Source organism: Mercurialis annua, linkage group LG5 (genome assembly GCF_937616625.2).
Source record: "Mercurialis annua linkage group LG5, ddMerAnnu1.2, whole genome shotgun sequence".
NCBI lineage: Eukaryota > Viridiplantae > Streptophyta > Magnoliopsida > Malpighiales > Euphorbiaceae > Mercurialis > Mercurialis annua.
The window spans coordinates 13,538,455-13,559,043 of NC_065574.1; the positions used below are offsets into that span (position 1 = coordinate 13,538,455).

Here is a 20,589-nt window from a genome sequence, read left to right on the forward strand (position 1 = left end):
TTTGAACAAATATTAAAAGGATAATTTTATATATTCATCAGAAGACTTAGTTAATTAGGCCTTATTTGAGGGAATTTTTATTAATTATTCCTAAAATTAATTTAATGTTGTATGAGGAATCCACCTATAAAAAAATAGATGCATCTAATTTACGATCTAATAAGTGTGACATTTTATTTAATTAGATTAAGATTTTCTAATTAATATAGTTGTAGAATAATATTTAGAATTCTACTTGATTTATAATTTTATTATGAAGTATTTGAGATTATGATAGTATTATTTAGGTGTGGGCCAAAAAACCGGTCAACCCGCAAAACCGAATCGAAACCAAAAAATTGAACCGAAAAATATGATTAACCGGTTCAAAAATTTAGGTTTAGGTTTTGATTTTTGATTTTTATGGTTAATGGTTTAGGTTTAGGTTTTGGAATTTTAAAAACCGCGGTTAACCGGTTTATAAATAATATATAATTTTTATAGATTATATATATATATATTGAAAAAAATTTATTTTTCTTAATAAAATATTTATATACCTAATTGAAATAGGAATAAATAAAATTTATATTTTAATAATTAAATATAATAAAAATTAAATTTTAATTATTAGACTATATTTAAAATTTTATCTATAAATTTTATCTTTTTGCTATCTAATTTTTTTAATGGTTACATGGTTAAAAACCGCAAAAAAAAACCGAACTGCTTTAAATGGTTAACCGTTTAAAATTTTAGGTTTAGGTTTTTAATTTTAAAAACCGAACTACTATAGACCGGTTTACATATTACCCTTATGGACCGATTAACCGGTCCATGCCCATCCCTAGTATTATTGTTATTGGCCAATTTAAAGTTATAAATCAATCAGGATTAATTTTCAAAATTTTATATGGACAATTCTGTTCCTATATATATTTATGCTATATGACTTAGGAAGAAGATGGTGGATGTGTTTTTTTTCCTAATCATATATTTACTAAATATGTTCTCTATTTGACGATTTTTCATCAATTTTGTACGGAAAAGCGGATACGGGAGAAATTCCGCCAATGGCTGAAATGTTCAGTCGACTCCCTCTCCATTTTGTGGGGTTTGAACCCTTACGGGCGAACAAAAAAACTGCTTTTGATGATTAATAGAGTCCATGCGTCAACAAAAGATAAGCCAATTTCTATTTTAGGGGTCTCAGATCAACAAAGGTTCATTTATCCTTTAAACTTGGAATAAAAAAACCAAATAAGGCCAAGTTCGCGGCTTTGAACAAAAATACTCTTAAACTAGGCGTTTTAACTCGCTTTATACTTTTAACTCCAAGTAGACCAATACTTTGTTGCCACCTCAATCCTAATTTTTCCAAACATTTTTTTGCCTTCTCAGTAAAGGGGGATAATGAGCTATTAACCAACTTGTGGGTGTTTTTATCCAAAAGTATGATTTTATCTTTAATTGATATTTTGTGCTAAATTGAGAGGGCAAAATGAATCTTTATTGCATCTCAGCTTATAGATTTATTTTCATTTAAAAATAATAATTAATTAGATAATTTTAATTAATTAAATTATATTAGTTATAATGCAATAATGAATGCTCTTTGATAATTTTAATATTAAAAATAATTTTATGTATAGTTCATTAGTAATTTTGAATAAATAAATATATTAATTATTTAATAAGAGTATTTTAAGTAGTCAGTGTAATTCTAATTAAATGAATGGGTGTTATATAGGTCTTATTTTTAATGGACAGAGTAAAACTTAAAATTCACAACCAGCTGTTTCCGACTGATTTATTTGAGTTCGAGAATAGTCCTCAGCTTTAAGTATCGATGAAGTCCTCAGCTTTGTTTAAACTTTAAACTTCTACTGTCATTTTGGGCTATTAATCTCCTGAATTTTAGAAATGGTCATTAAGTTTTTTAAATTTTATCTAATGGTCAACTAAATCCTTTTTGCCGTAAATTGACCAAAATACCCCTAAAATCAATAAGAAAAAAATCAAACCAACTCAATCTAACCAACCAAATTTAAAGTCACCCATCTAACCAACCAAACCTAAAGTCATTGAACCAAATCTAAATCTAAATTAATTCACCCAAATAAATCAAGCTAGTCAACCAGAAACTGCCACCCACTGCCGCCACCATCCATCGCCGAAAAAAATCCGTCAAAATAATATAAATAATTAAAATAATTTTTTTACATCTTAAATAATTAAATAAATAATTATCTATTTTTCAGGAAAAAATATTTTTTAAAATTTTTTTTTAACCGAAGAAGACGAACGGATAATGTCGTTCGTCTTCTCTAGGGGTGTAAACGAGTTGGGCTACTCGTGAGTTACTCGAGATCGACTCGAAAAAAGCTCGAGATCGGCTCGAAAAATTCGAGCCGAGCTTGAGCTCGAACTTGAGTAGCTTCATCTCTAACCGAGCTCGAGTATCAATTAGTGAGGCTCGTGAGGCTCGCGAGTCTAAACGAGCTTGTTATAAAATAACAATAATAATTTTATTATTATTGTATAAACTTTTACACCTTAAAATTTAGGTATGCATCATAAAAATTGGTTAAATTGCATAATATATAGTAAAAAAATAATTATAATACAACAAATTTGATTTTTCTAATTATTTTTTGATTTTTATTAAATTCAACTCGAGCTCGAGGTAGAGTAGCTCGAGTGTTGTTCGAGCTCGAGCTCGAACTTCAAAATTTGAGCCCGTTCGAGCTCGAGCTCGAGCCTGTAAAACACACTCGGGCTTGCCTCAGCCCGTTTACACCCCTAGTCTTCTCCAATACAGTGGGTCTGTTCGCCGGAGAAGACGAACGGGTCATCTCGTTCGTCTTCTCCGATAAAAAAATAAAAAAAAATTAATGTTTGGCCGGATTTTTTTTAACTGGAGGTCGCAGAGGTGGTTTCCAGCAGGTGTAATACGGCGGGCGGGTGGTTGTCGATTTTAAATTTGATTAGATGGTTTTAAGTTTGATTTGGTTGGGTAAATAATTTATATTGGTTTAGTTGGGTGGGTAACTTTCAATTTGGTTAGATTAGGTTGTTTTGATTTTTTTTATTTATATTAGAAATATTTTGATAATTTTTGAAAAAAATGAGAGTAGTGGATCATTAAATTTAGAGGGTTTAGCATCACGGTTGATTTTTTTTTTAATTTATCGGATCTCATTAAATTGAATATGAAACAGTTACATTTGTAAAAAATTCGGGATAATTTGAAAACTAAACCCGATGACCTGACATGAAACAGACAACATGATGTCTGATTCGCAGACCTTACTTACGAAAATAAAAAAAATTACTAACTTTCGCGAATTAAGAGCAGTCTTCAATCACTCTTCGTTCAAACTTCTCCAAACACCCGCAAACTCACAACATTTGATTCAATCAACACTTGATATAACTCCTTCTAAAAAAGAGACAACAACTCCTAAAAAGAAGACAACAAACCTTTTACAGAGAAAGGACAACAAACCTTTCATAAAGAAAAGATAAAATAAAGTATTCATAAAAAAGACAAACAATAAAATATAAATAAAACTAGTATAGCTCATAGACGAATCCATTTTGTTACTGAAAGATCTTCAATTATCGTCGCTTCTTGATAATTGAATTGCGCTTCGTGATAAATTTTAATCCGTCAGAAAAATGAAAAAGAATTGGCTATTTATTATATTTTATGAAATTAAAATAACATAAACAAAAGGGGTGGCTATCATCAATAGAAAAATTAAGCCATTGACGGCTGCCGAAGAAAAAATAAAAAAAAACTATAGACAGCTAGGGTTTATTAGAGAGAAAAGAGAAGAGAAGTAGGTTAGGGTTTTTAATTAACTCATTTTGACATTGCAAAGTGGTCAGATTTGCTAGTCCACTATCACAAAACTGCCTGACCATCCAAACATTAATATCTGATTTTCTGAAGCTGATAATGTAATTTTTTTTCCTATTACATCAATGAAATTTTAAATTAATATTGATAAATATAATAAATTGATATACCCTATATAAATTCCACTTTAATCAATAATTTAAATATCAATACGTTACACATATAGTTTGCATGACTGTTTGTTAGGCCAAATGTTATAAAAGTTCCATCATGTTTACAATATTAACTAAATATTTAAAATTTTACTTATGTCTCAATTTTATCTCTACAACTATAACTAATCGATTATTAAAAAAATTAAAATAATATATTATGATTATCAATTAGATCCTTCATATTTTTTTATTTATTTACTGTTTGAATATGTAGTTAGGACAAACAAAAATACTTGTAAATTCTAGCCATGCATTTTTTCTCTCAAAATCATAATCTTGAAACAACAAAAATGGAAAGAATCAATAATACAGTGGTTATTACCTGTCCCCTCTCCATCTTTTCTCTAAACATATATGATTCTGATGCTACCTACAATAGGTGATATATTAACTTCGAAAATTTTCAGCAGCCAAGGGTAGATTTACGGAGAAAAATGCTAAAACGACACTTTTCATATGAATAGGTTATGAATATACCATTTCGATGTTTTAGAACCTTGAATGAGAATATCAAAGACCTTCTGGAAGACTTGCTACAGCTCAAGGATTCTGAAAACGGAAACGAAATGCCGAAATGTAGGACTTGGTAAGTTATCCATACAACACGGTCGGAGACTATAACTTTCAATAGAGAAACCACAGTGATATCCTTCATTCATTTCACTTATTGTGTCTCTTAGGAGAATTCCAAACATTGCGCAAGAATCTTGAAACAGAATATGAGCAACCGAAAAACCGGAACAGGTTTTTGCAGTCCTTTTCACTAACAGGATCTCCTCCCTGGGAACTTAAGTAGCTCAAGTAAGTTTTACCCTGGTAAATATAAGAAAGCTGCTGCCACAGAAGCACACTTAGTCCTATCTGCACAGAAACACTTGCGAAAAACAGATAAACAAGAACAAGTCCTCTTGGGGAAAGAGACACTCCGGAACTTAGTATTGCAATTATAGTTTCCTTCAAAAATCTCCAAGCTATATAATTGTTGATGCCACTTAAATAGACCGTAGATCTCGTTGGTAATGGAGGCCATATATGAATTGCAGCATATGTAGATGTAACGGAAACATATACCATGCTGATGATGGCTGAAATAAGGAACGCAATGAAGTGACGGTGATTTGCTGCACCAACACAATTTCCGATCTGCATAAAGTAATTTAAAGCATAGATGTACTGTTGTCAGCGTACAAGCATGAGATCGAATTCTGGCTACACTATCAAAATTAAGAATCTCGCAGTGTAACTAAATGCAATATATGAACAAGCTTTTCAATAATATCTTCGTAATGATATAAGATATTTAATTTCTTTCCTAGAATACCAAAATCTGAAAAATCAAAATAAAAAATGGCACTCAAAGGGACACCTTATAATTCATATATATGTAAATCTCCAGTACTAAATAGCCCAAGCATCACTCATGTAATATTTTGGCCAAACTATTTTTTAAATCCAAACCTTTGCATTTTTATCAATCACGACCAAACCTTTTAATTTTTACAATTACGTCCAATTGGAAAGTCTTTTTTTTTTTTTTTGCAATTGCAACCAAAACTTTAAATTTCACTTTTTAAATCCAAACTTTTGCGTCTTTTATCAATTACGACCAATTTTAATTGTTTTGTCTAACTTCTAAAAAGAGTTAATGTAAATGTTTGGTCGTAATTGATAAAAAAAAACACAAAGGTTTGGATTTAAAAAATGAAATTTAAAGTTTTGGTCATAATTGCAAAAAAAACCTTCCAAGTTGGACATAATTGTAAAAATTAAAAGGTTTGGTCGTAATTGATAAAATATGCAAAGGTTTGGATTTAAAAAATAGTTAGACCTAATATTTATACATCATCTCTTGAGAGAAGGATTCCCAACTATAAGAAATAGGTCAATTACTGACCCCTATGAAGTTTAGCATATATCACTAGTAAGTCCCTGCATTTTTATCTATTGATCAAAGTGATAAGAAATAAACTATAACTTTTTATCTCTAAAAATGAACTAACATATAAATACCAACAATATGTGGGTTCTATTCATCAAGCAACCTATAGGTACCAATTCATATAGATACTTTTTAGTTCATGACTTCTAATTTGATGTCCATCCTATTGATTACATATTATAGAATCTAATTTGTTCATAGCAAAAGGACCATATGCTTGGTCCTACATCAACCAAGAATACCTTTCTGTCTCTAGGTCCTACAGGCTACACCTACCAACCAATATAAAAAGCGGAAAAAAAATAGATATGTCTACAACCACCAAGTCAACTTGCATCAGCTCATCTTTGCATCCATTTTCAGATTCGAAAAAAAGATCCACTCAGTTGCTGACTTTATGGTAGTGCAAACAATTACAATTGAATTGATTTGGCATTTGGAAACATTTGGCCCACAAAAAATAATCCATGCGAGCTGCTATCCAAACTGCATACAGCCTAATTTATGTGTCAAAATGTTTATTTCCTCGCACTTCGTTGAGTTAGACTAGAATTCTGACGAATGAAGAATAATCTAAATAGATATGTTTAGTTAAGTTAAAGTAGAACATTTAAAAAGAATCATAAAATTCCAAAGAATAAAGATCGATATGAATTCATAATTTGTAATTTATAAAAATTTAAGTTTCACTAGTAAAATTTGTTAAATTTGAATGTAAATGATAACAAAGACTTACAAAGGGGCAATGATGATCCATGTCCAATATACACATTCCACAAGAACGGCAATGATGGGTTCTTGGCGACTTTGGCTTCGAACAGTAGTGACAAAATGTATAATTCTCTAGGAAACTTTTTCCAACAGTTGGGTAGCCACCCCACTCTATGCTAGGTGGTGTTCCAGCACATCTAAAGGCCGCAAGACCAAACAGTGAAACAGTAGTTATGGACAAGATTACTGTTACAATAGAGTGTATAATCCCACACAATTTGCCTATAGAGAATACAACAGGATACGCTGCCCACACTCCGCCACCTGCATTTTCACAACTGATCAATGCGAGATGAAGATTTTTTTTATTTTATAAAATGCTGAAATAAGTATTTGTTTTCTGCACAGTTTAAAAGTTTAAAAGCACGGCTATAGCATCCAAATTTTGCAGCAAAACAGTAACAGCTTCTGCTACTGCAAATTTGTTGAGAAAAATAACATACGAATTCAAATCCCTGCTATGCAACATTTTAATACATCCAGCACCTATACAACAACTATCTAAACCGATAGGCAAGTTATATCAGTTTTCTCAATTTCAGGGTGAAAATGCTTCCTCCATTATAATTCATAATACTCAACTATCAATATAATCGTGTCAACTTTGAAATCTATAGTTAAAAAAACATTTCAAATTCCTTTCACAACGCCCATATTCATCTTCATCCTTTTACAAAAGAAAATAATGAGAAACATTCAAACATATAGGAATTAGAGTCATTTATGTTATTGAATCTTATAGCACCAGGAAAATAATTTCAAATATGGTGACAACTCAGGATTCACAATAAGAATTTTAGCGACAATTTATTTCCAGGCCCAGTATGAGACTATTTTGCTTCCATGAGAAATTATAGACTTCCTCGAATCAATTTCTCAATAACAAGAGTTTCTAAGTAAATGGAGGTTGGCAGTTGGCACACACTTGGTATTATCATGGAGCATTTCTTTATTAGGTGAGACAGAGAGAATAAATGTATTATAAAGTATGAAATGAAACAAGACATACATATCATGAAAAGCATGAAGCTGAGGAGTACACATACAAAGCAACGATCACGCACGCGCCTCCACCAAAAGTACTTATCCTCACATTTCTTTTTGTTCTGGCTTGTTATAGCTCCACACCAACCACATTTAAAAACAGGTGAGTAAGATGGTAAAAGAAGGCGGAGTCCACAACCCCAGCATGTTGTCTCATGGTCTTCAACAACTGTTGTCACAAAATGTTGCTGCACATAAATAAAAAATGCCAAATTATTTTCCTATCACTCCTATATAAGGGAGACAGTACTTCTCTTACTCTATCATAGTATTCTAATCATCAAAGAAAATTAAACCTTTAAATGCACATAATGGATGCAGTAAACAAACTCATTCCACATGCACATAGACAAAAATGAAAAAAGAAAAGAACAAAAAACACCATGTGGCATGTCCCCCAGTCCTCATGTTTCAAACTCTAAAAGTACAATAGTTGACCTCAAGTCTCAATTTCCTTATGTTTTCTGAAATATACGTTCTTTTGGAACATATTTTTCAAGTACTTTACAATAATGATTTTCTAAATAATGATCAATGCTACATTCTACGTAACCTAGGATTTCACCAGACGGGACTTTACCGATGACCTTCTTTAACTAAGATGAGCCATTATTGAATTTGCTAGCTACAAAGTTGCACATTAATTTAATTAGAGTATGTTTCCAGAAATTAATTCAACAGAGTCTCTAAAGTTTTAAGCATTATAATTAAGCTGAGTTTCATTATAACTCCTAGAAAACTTTATTGCCTAAATTTTTCATCAGTTTCTCCAGATACGGTCAAAAAAGCTATGATCTAGCTACAGAAGTGTTAGGCTTGAACCTCGTGAAGTGGTAAAAAAACGTGTTGACATGAATTATAGTTGAAACTATTTCCAACCTAAAGTTTAAAATTTCTCTCGAAAGTTTATCATAAGATCCTAAAGCAATCATGCATATCATGTCAACCATATGAACCATCTGACGCAAATGCATTTATCACTATATGTTATACTTTAACTACTTTGTCTTTTACTTACGTAAGTCTTTCAATACGAGGTGATACATTCTTTGTTAAATAAGCTGTAAAAGAAACTCTCCCATCAACCATCAAAAGCTTATACAAATTAGTTATACCCCACCTAGCCCTGAAGTCTGATTTCATCACCAATCTAAATCTCGAACAATAAAGTTAAACTTCATATAAAATTGCACCATCCGGTTGTTCATACATCCCAATCCAAGACATCTACACCTACAACTCCGATATCCACACCATCAATGGAGAAGTATAACTATATATCTATATTCTATAACATATATCAACTAACAAGTCCTAAACATGGAAGAGTTTGATATTAGGCACATCACCAAAAAAATAAAGATCCTTTTGGATTTAATGAATAGACTAGCTACACACAATATACAAAAATAGCATTAAAAAACAATCAAATCAAGGTCCCTGTTTCAATGTTATCAAGAAATTCATGAATTGACTTATTATAATATCAAAAAAGACTATAGTCAACTTGATTGATGTGCAATGCAATAAAGAGTAAACCTTCAATCAGCACATCAACAATTCAAATATATTTTACAACAAAATAAAGTAAACCCAGGAACCAAAAGCAAAAAAATCAAAAACCCAATAAATCAAGATTGGAAAAGCGTTTGACTTTATCAAAATCTGAAAGCATGGTAATCAAGAAAAGGCAAGAACATAAAAAAGCAGAAGAATTGAAGAATAAAAGGAGAATCAATCGACTGCAAGAAAAAGAAAAAGGAATTGAAATTACGTTGGGCAAGTCAGCCATGTCTGTGTTTGCTTAGTTCATTTACTGGATTCTTCTCCTCCGTCCATGGAAGGACTAGTGAGCAACTAAATTTATACTGGTAAGCAACTGTTTATAACTAATTAAGTTTAGGGACTCGATGAAATAAGAAATAGAAATTAAAAATACAATAATACAGAGACTTGTTGCTTGTTGGGAATGAGTTTTTTCGAACAAAGGATCAATTCACTCCTTCAACTTGGCACGAAATATCAAATGAGTCATTTTAAAAAAAATAGTACAATTTAACCCGCAACTCAACAAAACCGGATCATTTTACCCCGCAACTTAGCAAAACAGATCAATTTTACCATTCTGACAAAAAAAGAAGAATGAATTTTCTAGTAAAAAAACCCTAATTAATTTTAATTAATACTAATTAAAATTTTAATTAAATTCTAATTAAAAACATTAGCCCTTTTCTTCTTTTTTTACTTCCATCTTCCATCACTGCCGCCGCTACCGTCCGCCCAAAACTTTATTCTTTCATCGCCTTTGAACCCTCCTTCTCAGAGCAAAAATTACCGGAAACGGAGAAATACTGCGTCATCATATGTCGCGAATGGCGAGCACTAAGTTCACAGAAATCAAAGAAAACAAATACGATTAAATCTGCAAAACTTGCCAAAACAAAAAAACAACAACTATGAGATTTAACTTTGATTTTACCGATTCAATTTGGACTCTTTTTTTTCTCGGCTTAACGCCTTAGAAAACCCCGACCTTTCATCCCTTTTCAATCCTATCCTGACGTTGAAATTTATCAATTTTACCCTATTTCATATTTTTTTTTCATTTCAATTGTAACCTGAAACATAAAATTGACATTTATTTATTCGACAAAGTTAAAAAAAATTCTTTAAAAATGGTCAATTTAATATAAAAAGTTAATCTAATACAAAAAGGGTCAATTTATAAAATTTTTGCCAAATTAACAAGGGTCAATTTTATACTTTATGGTACAATTGAAATAAAAAAATACAAAATAAAGTACAATTGACTGATTTGCAACGTCAGAATAGTATTGAAAAGGGAATAAAAGTTCATAGTTTTTTTTAAGACATTGAGCCTTTTTTCTCACAAATCTTTAATTCCTGAAGAAGAAATTCAGTGGGTATCACTTACTTCCCACCCACACTCTTCACCATTTCTCGTGGGATCTCTGTTATGAGTAGAATTTCAGAAGATAAGAAATAGAATAAGAAAGGGAAGAAACTTGCAGGAAAAGAGATAAACAAGAATATCAAATAAGAAGAAGCAATTTCATTAATTCATTTCATATCTGAATACAATGATAAGGGCTGCAATTTATAGAATTGCAATACTCTCTCTTCACTGCCAGCTCACACAATACAGCCAAAAACTAATAACAGAATTAGAAACAGAATTCAAGGTGCAAAACAGAAATGTAAAGATAGTGGAATTCACCAAATACGTGTGAACAAAACCAATTAGCTAATGACCTATTTTTTACATGCATCAATCCCTTCCCCTTAAAACAACCTTGTCCTCAAGGTTAAGTCTGCTGCTGCAAAAAACTCCAGTGTCACTTTCTATTTTGCTATTTCACCATTGTCCACAACACCCTCTTCATACCATTGACAATCATTTCCCATTCCATCTTCTGGAAAATCTTGCACTACAATCATATGTAGTTGTTTCTTTTTACATGAATGACCAGGTGAAAATTTTTCATCACACCAAAAGCATAAATTCTTGGCTCTTTTCTCATTGATTTCAGCATCAGATAATCTACGAGTTCTCATGAAGGGTTTGTCACCATTGTTCATTGGTTGCTGGAAGTTTGTTTGGGGAGTGACAGGGGTAGGTAGTAACGGGGGTTTAGGGGTTTGAGAAGGAAGGTGGGTGGAGGTGTTTGATCTATTGAAGTTGGTTTTAGAATTTTGAGTAGCTGTGATGTATGAGTCTTGTAACCTTGCCAAAGCATAGGCCTGCTGCAGCGATTTAGGTCCCAACATTCTCAAAGGAATTTTGATTTCATCATTGAGTCCACTCAAAAAACAACTGAGAGCATATCCTTCAGTCAAGGTGACCTTATGAGACAAAACATCAAATTCTTCCATATATGAGTGCAGATCACCTGATTGAGTTAACCCTTTCAGATCAGCCATAGGGTCTTCATAAACCTGCTGCCCAAACCGTACTCTGAGGGCTGAGACATACTCTTCCCATGGTGGTTCCTCCCCCCCACCTCTGTTTTTAACAAAAGATTGATGCCATTGCAACGCCCTACCCTCCATGTGTATTGCTGCCAGCTTAACTTTTGCAGACATAGGAGTAACATCTATCTGGAAGAACCTCTCACATTTAAACACCCATCCCTCAAAATCATCTCCATCAAACTTAGGAAACTCTACTTTTGTGAATCTGGTGGCCATTTGGTATGTGTTAGCATTGTTGTATTGGTGGGTATAAGTCTGTTGAGTATTGGGGTTGTATTGTTGGTTATGGGTCTGTTGTGGGTTGTTGATGATGTTAGCATAGGAGGGTATATATGCAGGTTGGGTTTGAGTATTGATCGGGTTTGGTAATGGGTTGAGGCTGGGTGAGGCAGAAGTAGAGTTTCTTTGAGATGGTGATAAAAGAGAAGATAACATATTTTTCAGCTCTTTGAGCTCATTACTCACCCCAACCATGTGCTGCTCAAATTTCTTGTTGTGCTCATCTTGTTTTCTATTGGTTTCCTCCTGTTTCTTGTTGCTCTCTTGAACCAATCCTCTGGCAAAGTTTTTCATGGTTTCCTCCATTTTTTTCTGTTCTTGATTTCTAGTGTTATCAGCTACAGACATGATGTTGGATATTTGGGGTTTGGATATGTAGGGTTTGGATATTTTTAGGGAAAAGCAGATCTAAGGATGGACTGCTCTGATACCAAATGTTATGAGTAGAATTTCAGAAGATAAGAAATAGAATAAGAAAGGGAAGAAACTTGCAGGAAAAGAGATAAACAAGAATATCAAATAAGAAGAAGCAATTTCATTAATTCATTTCATATCTGAATACAATAATAAGGGCTGCAATTTATAGAATTGCAATACTCTCTCTTCACTGCCAGCTCACACAATACAGCCAAAAACTAATAACAGAATTAGAAACAGAATTCAAGGTGCAAAACAGAAATGTAAAGATAGTGGAATTCACCAAATACGTGTGAACAAAACCAATTAGCTAATGACCTATTTTTTACATGCATCAATCTCAATATGATGAAATAATCTTCATCACCATCAAAATGACCATACGCCATCATCATCTGGTAGGTTTTCAGATCCAGTTTCCGGTTTGGCATAGTTCATGTGTTTGGTGGAGAAGGAGGACCATCACGGTGGTGGTGGGTACTTCAGCCTGCTCCTCGTTTTTCTAGGGCGGAGCTGCTGCTCCTCGCCGGAAAACTGAGGAGGGCGAGGAGTAGGGTGGAAAAAAAGGACAAAAGAGTCCCTTTAATTTTAGTTTCAAAAAAAATTGATTTTTAAAATTTTAAAATTTAAAGAGTAAAATTAAAATTTAAAAATTATTAAACATTAAATCAGAAATTAAAAATAATAGTGAATACTATTTTGACCTTTTTGTCCTTTAAATTCAGAGTGTTACACTTTTTTTAGGAGGGTTTGATTTGTTTGATTTTACAAAATTGCAGTTCTGTTTAATCTAAAACCGTCCAAACTGATTTTTTTGATATTCTATGCTAAGTTTTTTTTTGGGGGGAGGGGGGGGGGGGGGGGGACTGATCCTCTGTTCGAGTTTTCTCTTAGTTTGGACTTTGAAATGTTATATCACATCTCTTTTTTATAGATCATTAAAATTTTGTAACCAACCATGGACGAGGAAAAAGAGTATTTTATTCCTATACCATCCATCCATAATTAACACTTGAAAATGTTCATGACACTATTATTTAAATATTAAATAATTATAAGTAAAGAAAATTATATGGAAACATATATAAACTTGCTAAATCCATTTTTTTGAGTATTTGGTAGCTAATTAATTCAATTAAAAAAAATATGGCTATTGTAATTGATGTCTAATAAAATATATTATATTTAATTTATGTTTTTATTATACTATACTTATTTATAATCTATCAATGTTAATAAAATAAAGGGCAAGTGAGTGTTGGCCTGGATGGCAACACTGCACTTTGCATCTTCAGAGGGGCGTGGTTCGACCCACCCTTCTGCCAGCCAGTGGGCTGAAAATGAATTTCTAAAAATACTAACACCTAACATCTAACCTAGTGTAATTCTACCTTTGAAAAAAATAAAAATAAAATAAAGGCACATAAAGTATAAAATAAAAACTAAAACGTATCGATCATATTTATTAATGTTATTAATTTTAAATTATTATATTATTGATTGAACTCATTATTATTATTATATGATTTTATAGGTTGATATTATTGTCAAAGCAATGACACCGCCCATTTTTTATTTCCTTTAATCACTAATAATATAAAATCTACATAAAAAAATACATAAATGTAATGATTAAAGTTAGAGCAAAAACGTAGTGAAAATAACTACTACAGGTAAAATTAATATTGAGAAGTTAAGTGAAATTAAATACTATAATACAAGATGCCAGAATTGGTTTTTCCTTTCAAAATTGCCTAGTTTAAGAATCAGGCGTGCATGCCCAACAAACTTTATATTGTAAACTAAGAAAGAAAGATCCTACCTCCCAAAGAAATGCGAACCAAATCTAAATTGGAAACTATTTTAAAAGCCACTTTAATCGAACAAAAATAGACAATCAAGCTGATGGTTTGTTGCCGGTAAATCTCTGCAACGCCACGGGCAATGATGCACTATCCTCGCTAACTTTTTGCCTCCTTTTGGCGGAATTTTCTTCACTTTGATCGAAGAAACGCGTTTTGGCTTTGTGAATAAGCTCATTTCTCTTCTTTAGTTTGTTACTGGCCTTACTCCTTCCCTTTGTTTTGTTTTTCAGTCTCCTGCCTTTAACATCTTCTACAGCAGCTTCCACCTCTGCTTCTATTTCTTGCTTTGTTGCTTTACGTTTTTTCTTTGCCGCTCTTACTGTGCCAATCTTCGAAGGGTCCAGCATTATCGTCTCTGGAGGGAGCTTGTCAAGAAGAGACCGAATTTCCTTCTCACCACGCTGTTTAGATGTTTCAAATGGGTTAGCTAACCAAGTATCGAAGTTGGGTTCCCCAGATCCCGGGGTAACAATGGAAGACCATCCCATGGAATGCCCTATGCCTAAAGCATCTTCATATGGCCTAAACAACAGTTTGCCTATCTGGTAACCTTTTGCCATAGAATGGTGCATATATCGGCTGTAGCCCTGTGATTCCGAGGAATCTCTAAGAATCTGAACAAATGACCCAGTTCCAGTTGCTAGCAACCCCTTCTGACTGAAATCTAAGCTTATTGCACGGCCTGGTAGGGTTTGGAGAGTCTTGAATGTTCTCAAATCCCAAATCTTAATTTTCTTTTCCTTGCCCGATGTAGCCATGAGATGGCCATTAGGGTGGAACGCCATAGCTAAGATAGGACCTACATGAGACTGTATTCTGACTAAAGGAGCTTGACTGGTGGGTTTCCACATGCTGACTGTACCTCCTCTAGTACCCAAAGCAACAACCCCATTAAAGGGATTAACCTGCATTACATCAGTACGGCCTGAATGTGTCTGGATATTGCCAACCATCTCACCCATGGTAACATCTTGGTAACGGAGCTCCCCAAGATTGTTTATTGATGCCAAGAGAAAATGGTTTTCCAGAAACTGAAGCCTTGAAACTGCACCGTGTTCCTGTAAGGAAAAATAGGTAATTTGAAAGAAGCAAAAATTAAAATTGAAAACTTGTATATATTCTAGCAATGGTTCACTTGTTCATGAAAGTTGCAGTTCATCTCAAACTATCATTGAAGGGCCTATCTGCAGCTTAAAAACATATAAAGTTGTCCGAGTGACAGTATGCTGACCTTTAAACAATGAATCTCAACGCCATCCCTGTTATAAATAAATGGGTACCTGTCATAATATAAAAGTCTTAGATGTGTCTTTTCATTATATTACATATGCAAGGCATCAGAAAATCATTGAGTAAGTATAACAGGATACAAATGAACAAAAACTGAATGTTCATAAGATGAGAAATGAAATTTCTTTTACTAAAATAAGCTGCTCAAAAAATCAAGTTCTCTTAATAAAAAATTGCATTGAAACTGTTGCAACTGAAACTCTCAAAGCAAATCACACAAAAAAAATTGCATTTTCAACTATTTTAATCTCACAAACATATACAGCTGCTTATACAACAGTTGATAACACTTGATTTTTCTACCTAATACATCAACTAACAATACAAATCTCCCTAAGTTAAGGAGAGAGATCCATTTACAACTAACATAGATTATAACAAAAGAACGAGTTTCTAGAAAAATCTCACTATTCCAACAGAAACCAAGTGAGAAGGGAACATGCATAGTCGACAAGAAAGGAAAAAAATGATAGTAGAAGAAAAGAAACAAAATGCATACTTTTTCTGAGCAGTAGCAAAGAAGAGTTCATTGTGCAAAAACACCACATCACGCACTTTTTCCCTAACCTGAGAAAATGCAATCAATCTAATAATTAATCATTTGAAATCTTGAATCAAATTATTTATGAGTGATATAACAAACTCCGAGTGGTAAGAAAGAAACTGCTGGACTTCAAAGAAAAAAAGACAGAAACGGATAAAAAGGTTAAAGAAAAAGAACCAAGAAGCTTTTCCACTTATTTCTTACCAATCACAATAAGTGAACAAAAATAAAATGCTTAGTTGCTACTATATATCTCAGTAAAAGTTCATTTTGCCCCTCTAACTTGGGACAAGATCAAAAGAGTCCAAATTCATGGTTTTGAAAAAGAAAAAAAACCACAGCTTGTCAATTTTTGGTCAATTTACACCCTAATCTGGCGTTAGCTTTCATATTCAAAGGTATAAACTGACCCAAAATTAACAAGTTGTGGGTGATTTTGTCCAAAACCACAAACTTGAATACTTTTGATCATTTTTCCCAAGTTGGAGGGGGCAGAATGAACCTTTATTGATATATCTCCTTATCCCACTTCAAACATAGGATTCATTCACACGGACTTCATAATTTCTTAATGATATTACAGGCACAAGTAAACCTCTGTTGCTCTCAGCTTGATTAAAATTATAATTTTCAAGGACTCAGTTCTAACAATACCCTATTAAGCTCACTCTGCCACCACATACAGCATTGCTCCTTAATGAAAGCATTGAACAAAATTCAGGTGATAACCACTAAAGTATTAGCAATTATGGAACATAAGCTCAGCTGGTTGCGTCCTAATGTGAAGAGATATTTGATCATATTGGCTATTAATCTAAGAATGGTCCAAACGGCATTAAAACCATACAATCTTATGCAATTTGTCATGAAAATTGTTTCATGCAACTTCAACAGACTATTAACTTGCTGAAGTTACATAGCAATCACATTTAGAGCATCATAACTAATAATTTACGGAAAAAGAATAAGGAATGCAACAAGGTTCACCAAAGAATCAGTAAACTAAATCTATATCTGTATAGTACATTATGCCAACTAGGAAAATATGTCTACGAATAATTCAATTGTATCACATCAAGGGCCATTTAAAGTCACAAAGCGTACCTGCATCTCTTTAGTTAGCCTCATATTGTTCATGTCTAGAACTCCAAGGTGACCCTTACTCCCAGCAAGGACCATATACCTTCCACTTGGTGTGAAATCAAGAGTGTACGGGCCAAAATCTGCACATTTTAATTCAGAATGTGTTACTTCCAGTTATGTATTGCATAGCTTTATAGATTAACAGTTATTAATAAGGCCCAAACAAGAGAAGTTTGGTCTTCGAAATTGGAGAGAAGCTACCAAATATTCCTTTTTTTTAAATATAATCAAAAAACGGACGTTCATGCTTAAAATAAGCACAAGTTAACCTCACTTAGAGTTCACATGTTGCATAACAGATGATAGTTCTATCTCACTCAAAAGAAACAAATCTCATTGCAAAGAAAAATAAACTGATGCCACTACCAGAAGTATGAAGTCAAAGTCGAGTCTCAGGAATTCAGAACGGCTGATAACACAAAACTGGATAAAAAAATTGACTGCGAGACAACAACCATGGAAACAACAAACTAAAGTGATATAAACACCAATAAGGGAAAAATTTAACATGAATAATTTAGTGCATGTGCATTTTCTGGAAATGCAGAAGAAACCCAGCATAAGACATGTTTGAATCAGTTGTCAAATATTCAGGTTTATACCAAATAGGCAACTGATAGAACTAGCTAGCTAATCAATCTTCCGGAAGCTATTTAAAAAGTGAAGGTTGTTTAATTACATGTGCATTTTTAAAATTGTACAAAATAAAACAGTAACTAATTGATTACAAAGGGTCTGTAATAAAATCTTGTTGATTTTATTACCTTTGTCATTTTGTGCACTATGTGCCTCAAGGTCAAAACCAACATCCACAACAAGCAAACTGGTATGAAATCTCTAAGGCAACTAAACGAGTTATAGAACATTTCAAGATATATTAATGTACAAATGATTCTATAATTTATAGACCATTCAATAACTGGACTTTGAATCTTTTATTTATGTCAGGAATTAATTACTAAAGCATCCAAAATTTGTTAATACCACAATAATCAAGGTTACTGAGAAATAGCAATTAGTGAAAAGCCAAAAAAAAGCTTGCAAATAAGTCATTGATGCTGAAACTCAATGCAAGATTTTCCATGTCTACATCTTTCTCTAAGTAACGTATTAACCTTAAGAATACGGGCAAAAATGATTAGTTTGGCCCTTCCAGAGACGCATTATTTTCACAAAATAAGTATGAAGAAATTCGTTGCATCCTTTCACTTTTTGCCAAAAGTATCCTAGTACTAATTGTAGGTTATTCTACCTATCTCAAAAAATCTAATGCAGTTTCCCTACTCAGCATCATTTTCATAGTAAGAACATCAATTTTCCAAGCCAAAACTATCACTACTACCTAATTACAATCACACAGAAGAAAGCATGTAGCTCCTCATAATTTGGACCATCAGACGCACATTAAATGAATATTGATGGGAGAAAAATCCAAAAGCAAGCGCCAACCTGGTAATTTAATGTCATGAAGATTCTTTGCGCTTGAGATATCAATTTCAGGCAGTATATTCTCTTGTTTTAATCTCCATGTCTTCTCAATCCCTTCACCTTCAAGATACCCTCCTGCACTTGGCAAGAGCCACTGGACAGAAAAATCGCTTTTTACAAAGTAATCAAATAACCTAAATAGTTACGCATTCTACCCTTCAAAAAAAATGAATACTTAGAGAATTTATATTTTCTAATAATCAAATATCAGAATTTCATTCCATCTTTTCAATTAACAAAATTAACATATAAATTCTACGAAAAATCAACTCGATTCTAAGTTCTAACGTAAAAGCTAAATTTCTTCAATGCATTATATGAGAGAATTCAATTCAATTCAATTCAATTGAACACAAATTCACCTTCTCTGTTTTAGCAGCAGTTTTAGCAGATTTTCCGTACAGTTGTTCTCTAACAGAGAGCTGACCCCTCAGTTTTTTATCTTTCAAAACCTGCAATCAAAAATTACGATATGATCACGAACAAGACATAAACTAATAGCAAAAATAACGTAAAAATAATTACATAACTCCGTACCTCTAAATTAGCGCCATCTCCTCTAAGATACTTCTTCACTTTAGAATCCAAGTCCTTGGATAGCTCCTGCGTAGAATCCATTTTTAATATTAGGTTAAAGCGCAGCTAAATGTGACGGGTTCCGGTGATGTCTCCGCCGTGGTGAGTCGCCGAAAAAATGGAGGAGAGTGGGATTTTTTAGGGTTTATAGGGTTTTGAGTTCTTGTTTACAATTTTCTAAGCCGTTAAGGGATTAATTTGCTTTTTACATTTTTTAGGAGAACTACTGAAAACCCACCAAATATTTGCTATCATTGATAAATTGACCCTCATACTACATTTCCTTAAAAACAACCCTTCATACGGACTAACTAAAATTTTGAATTGAGAAATATAAATATAAATAATTTATGTAATTTTATTATTTTTAATAGATTTCATTTAAATTAAACTAATTTTAGAATTAAATATCTGTGCAGTTTTATAAAATTAATATACTTTTCTATAAAATGTAGTTTAAATTTGAGCAATTTAAAATTAAGTTTTTTAAATAATAATTTTTATAACATAAAGAATATCAAAAAGTATTAACTTATCAATTCTTTTGGATTGAGTCAAATACTTTCTGAAAACAACAAAAAATTATACATAAATTGACTTAATTTTAATCAAGTGAAAACATCATGATTTATATAAATAATTATATTGTTAAAAAAAAGAGTAAGATCAAAAGTAAATTTTATTTTTGAAAATGAATAATTATCCTTAATATTTTAATTTTCTTACCAACATCAATAAATGAACAGAATTAAGCTTTTCCACTTATTTTTTACCGACAACCATATGGGATTAATTTTCTTTTTAAAACTATTATTTTTATAAATTATTCTAATATTTTTTTATCAGATCTAATATTTTATTTAAGAAAATAATAAATAATTTTTTTGTCAAAGAACATTTATTATAAAAAAAAATGGGATCCATTAGAGCTCTTAAGAATGCCATTGATAATTGTTCTGGTCTTTATCCTAATAGGTCTAGTAGTGAAATTTATTTTAATCTGAATAACAGTAATAATGCAGACATATGGGAGCTCTCATAACTCATAAGTCTTTTGTTTGGGCCAAGTGGATCAGTATCATCAACTACCTTAAAAAGACTAAGTTTCATACTCCTTGTGAGGATATTGTACTCCTGGTGAGGTTAAAATACGTTGATGAAGGCCTCTACCTTCTGCAATG

General features: G+C 32.3%; 2 protein-coding genes across 2 annotated transcripts; both read right to left on the reverse strand.

Moving 5' to 3' along the window:
* Window positions 1-4,289: 4,289 nt before the first annotated feature.
* LOC126679769 (protein S-acyltransferase 11) lies at window positions 4,290-9,732 on the reverse strand. Its single transcript, XM_050374747.2, has 4 exons — window positions 9,588-9,732; window positions 7,779-8,001; window positions 6,735-7,033; window positions 4,290-5,202 (listed from the first exon to the last, which is right to left on the reverse strand). Exons 1-4 carry the CDS (start codon window positions 9,603-9,605, stop codon window positions 4,720-4,722), a joined length of 1,023 nt encoding a protein of 340 aa, XP_050230704.1. The 5' UTR covers window positions 9,606-9,732; the 3' UTR covers window positions 4,290-4,719.
* A 4,425-nt stretch (window positions 9,733-14,157) lies between these two features.
* LOC126682360 (probable U3 small nucleolar RNA-associated protein 7) lies at window positions 14,158-19,592 on the reverse strand. The gene is made up of 7 exons (XM_050378013.2): window positions 19,370-19,592; window positions 19,195-19,284; window positions 18,794-18,926; window positions 17,306-17,424; window positions 16,157-16,224; window positions 15,599-15,647; window positions 14,158-15,425 (listed from the first exon to the last, which is right to left on the reverse strand). Exons 1-7 carry the CDS (start codon window positions 19,448-19,450, stop codon window positions 14,400-14,402), a joined length of 1,566 nt encoding a protein of 521 aa, XP_050233970.1. The 5' UTR covers window positions 19,451-19,592; the 3' UTR covers window positions 14,158-14,399.
* Between the last annotated feature and the right edge of the window lie 997 nt (window positions 19,593-20,589).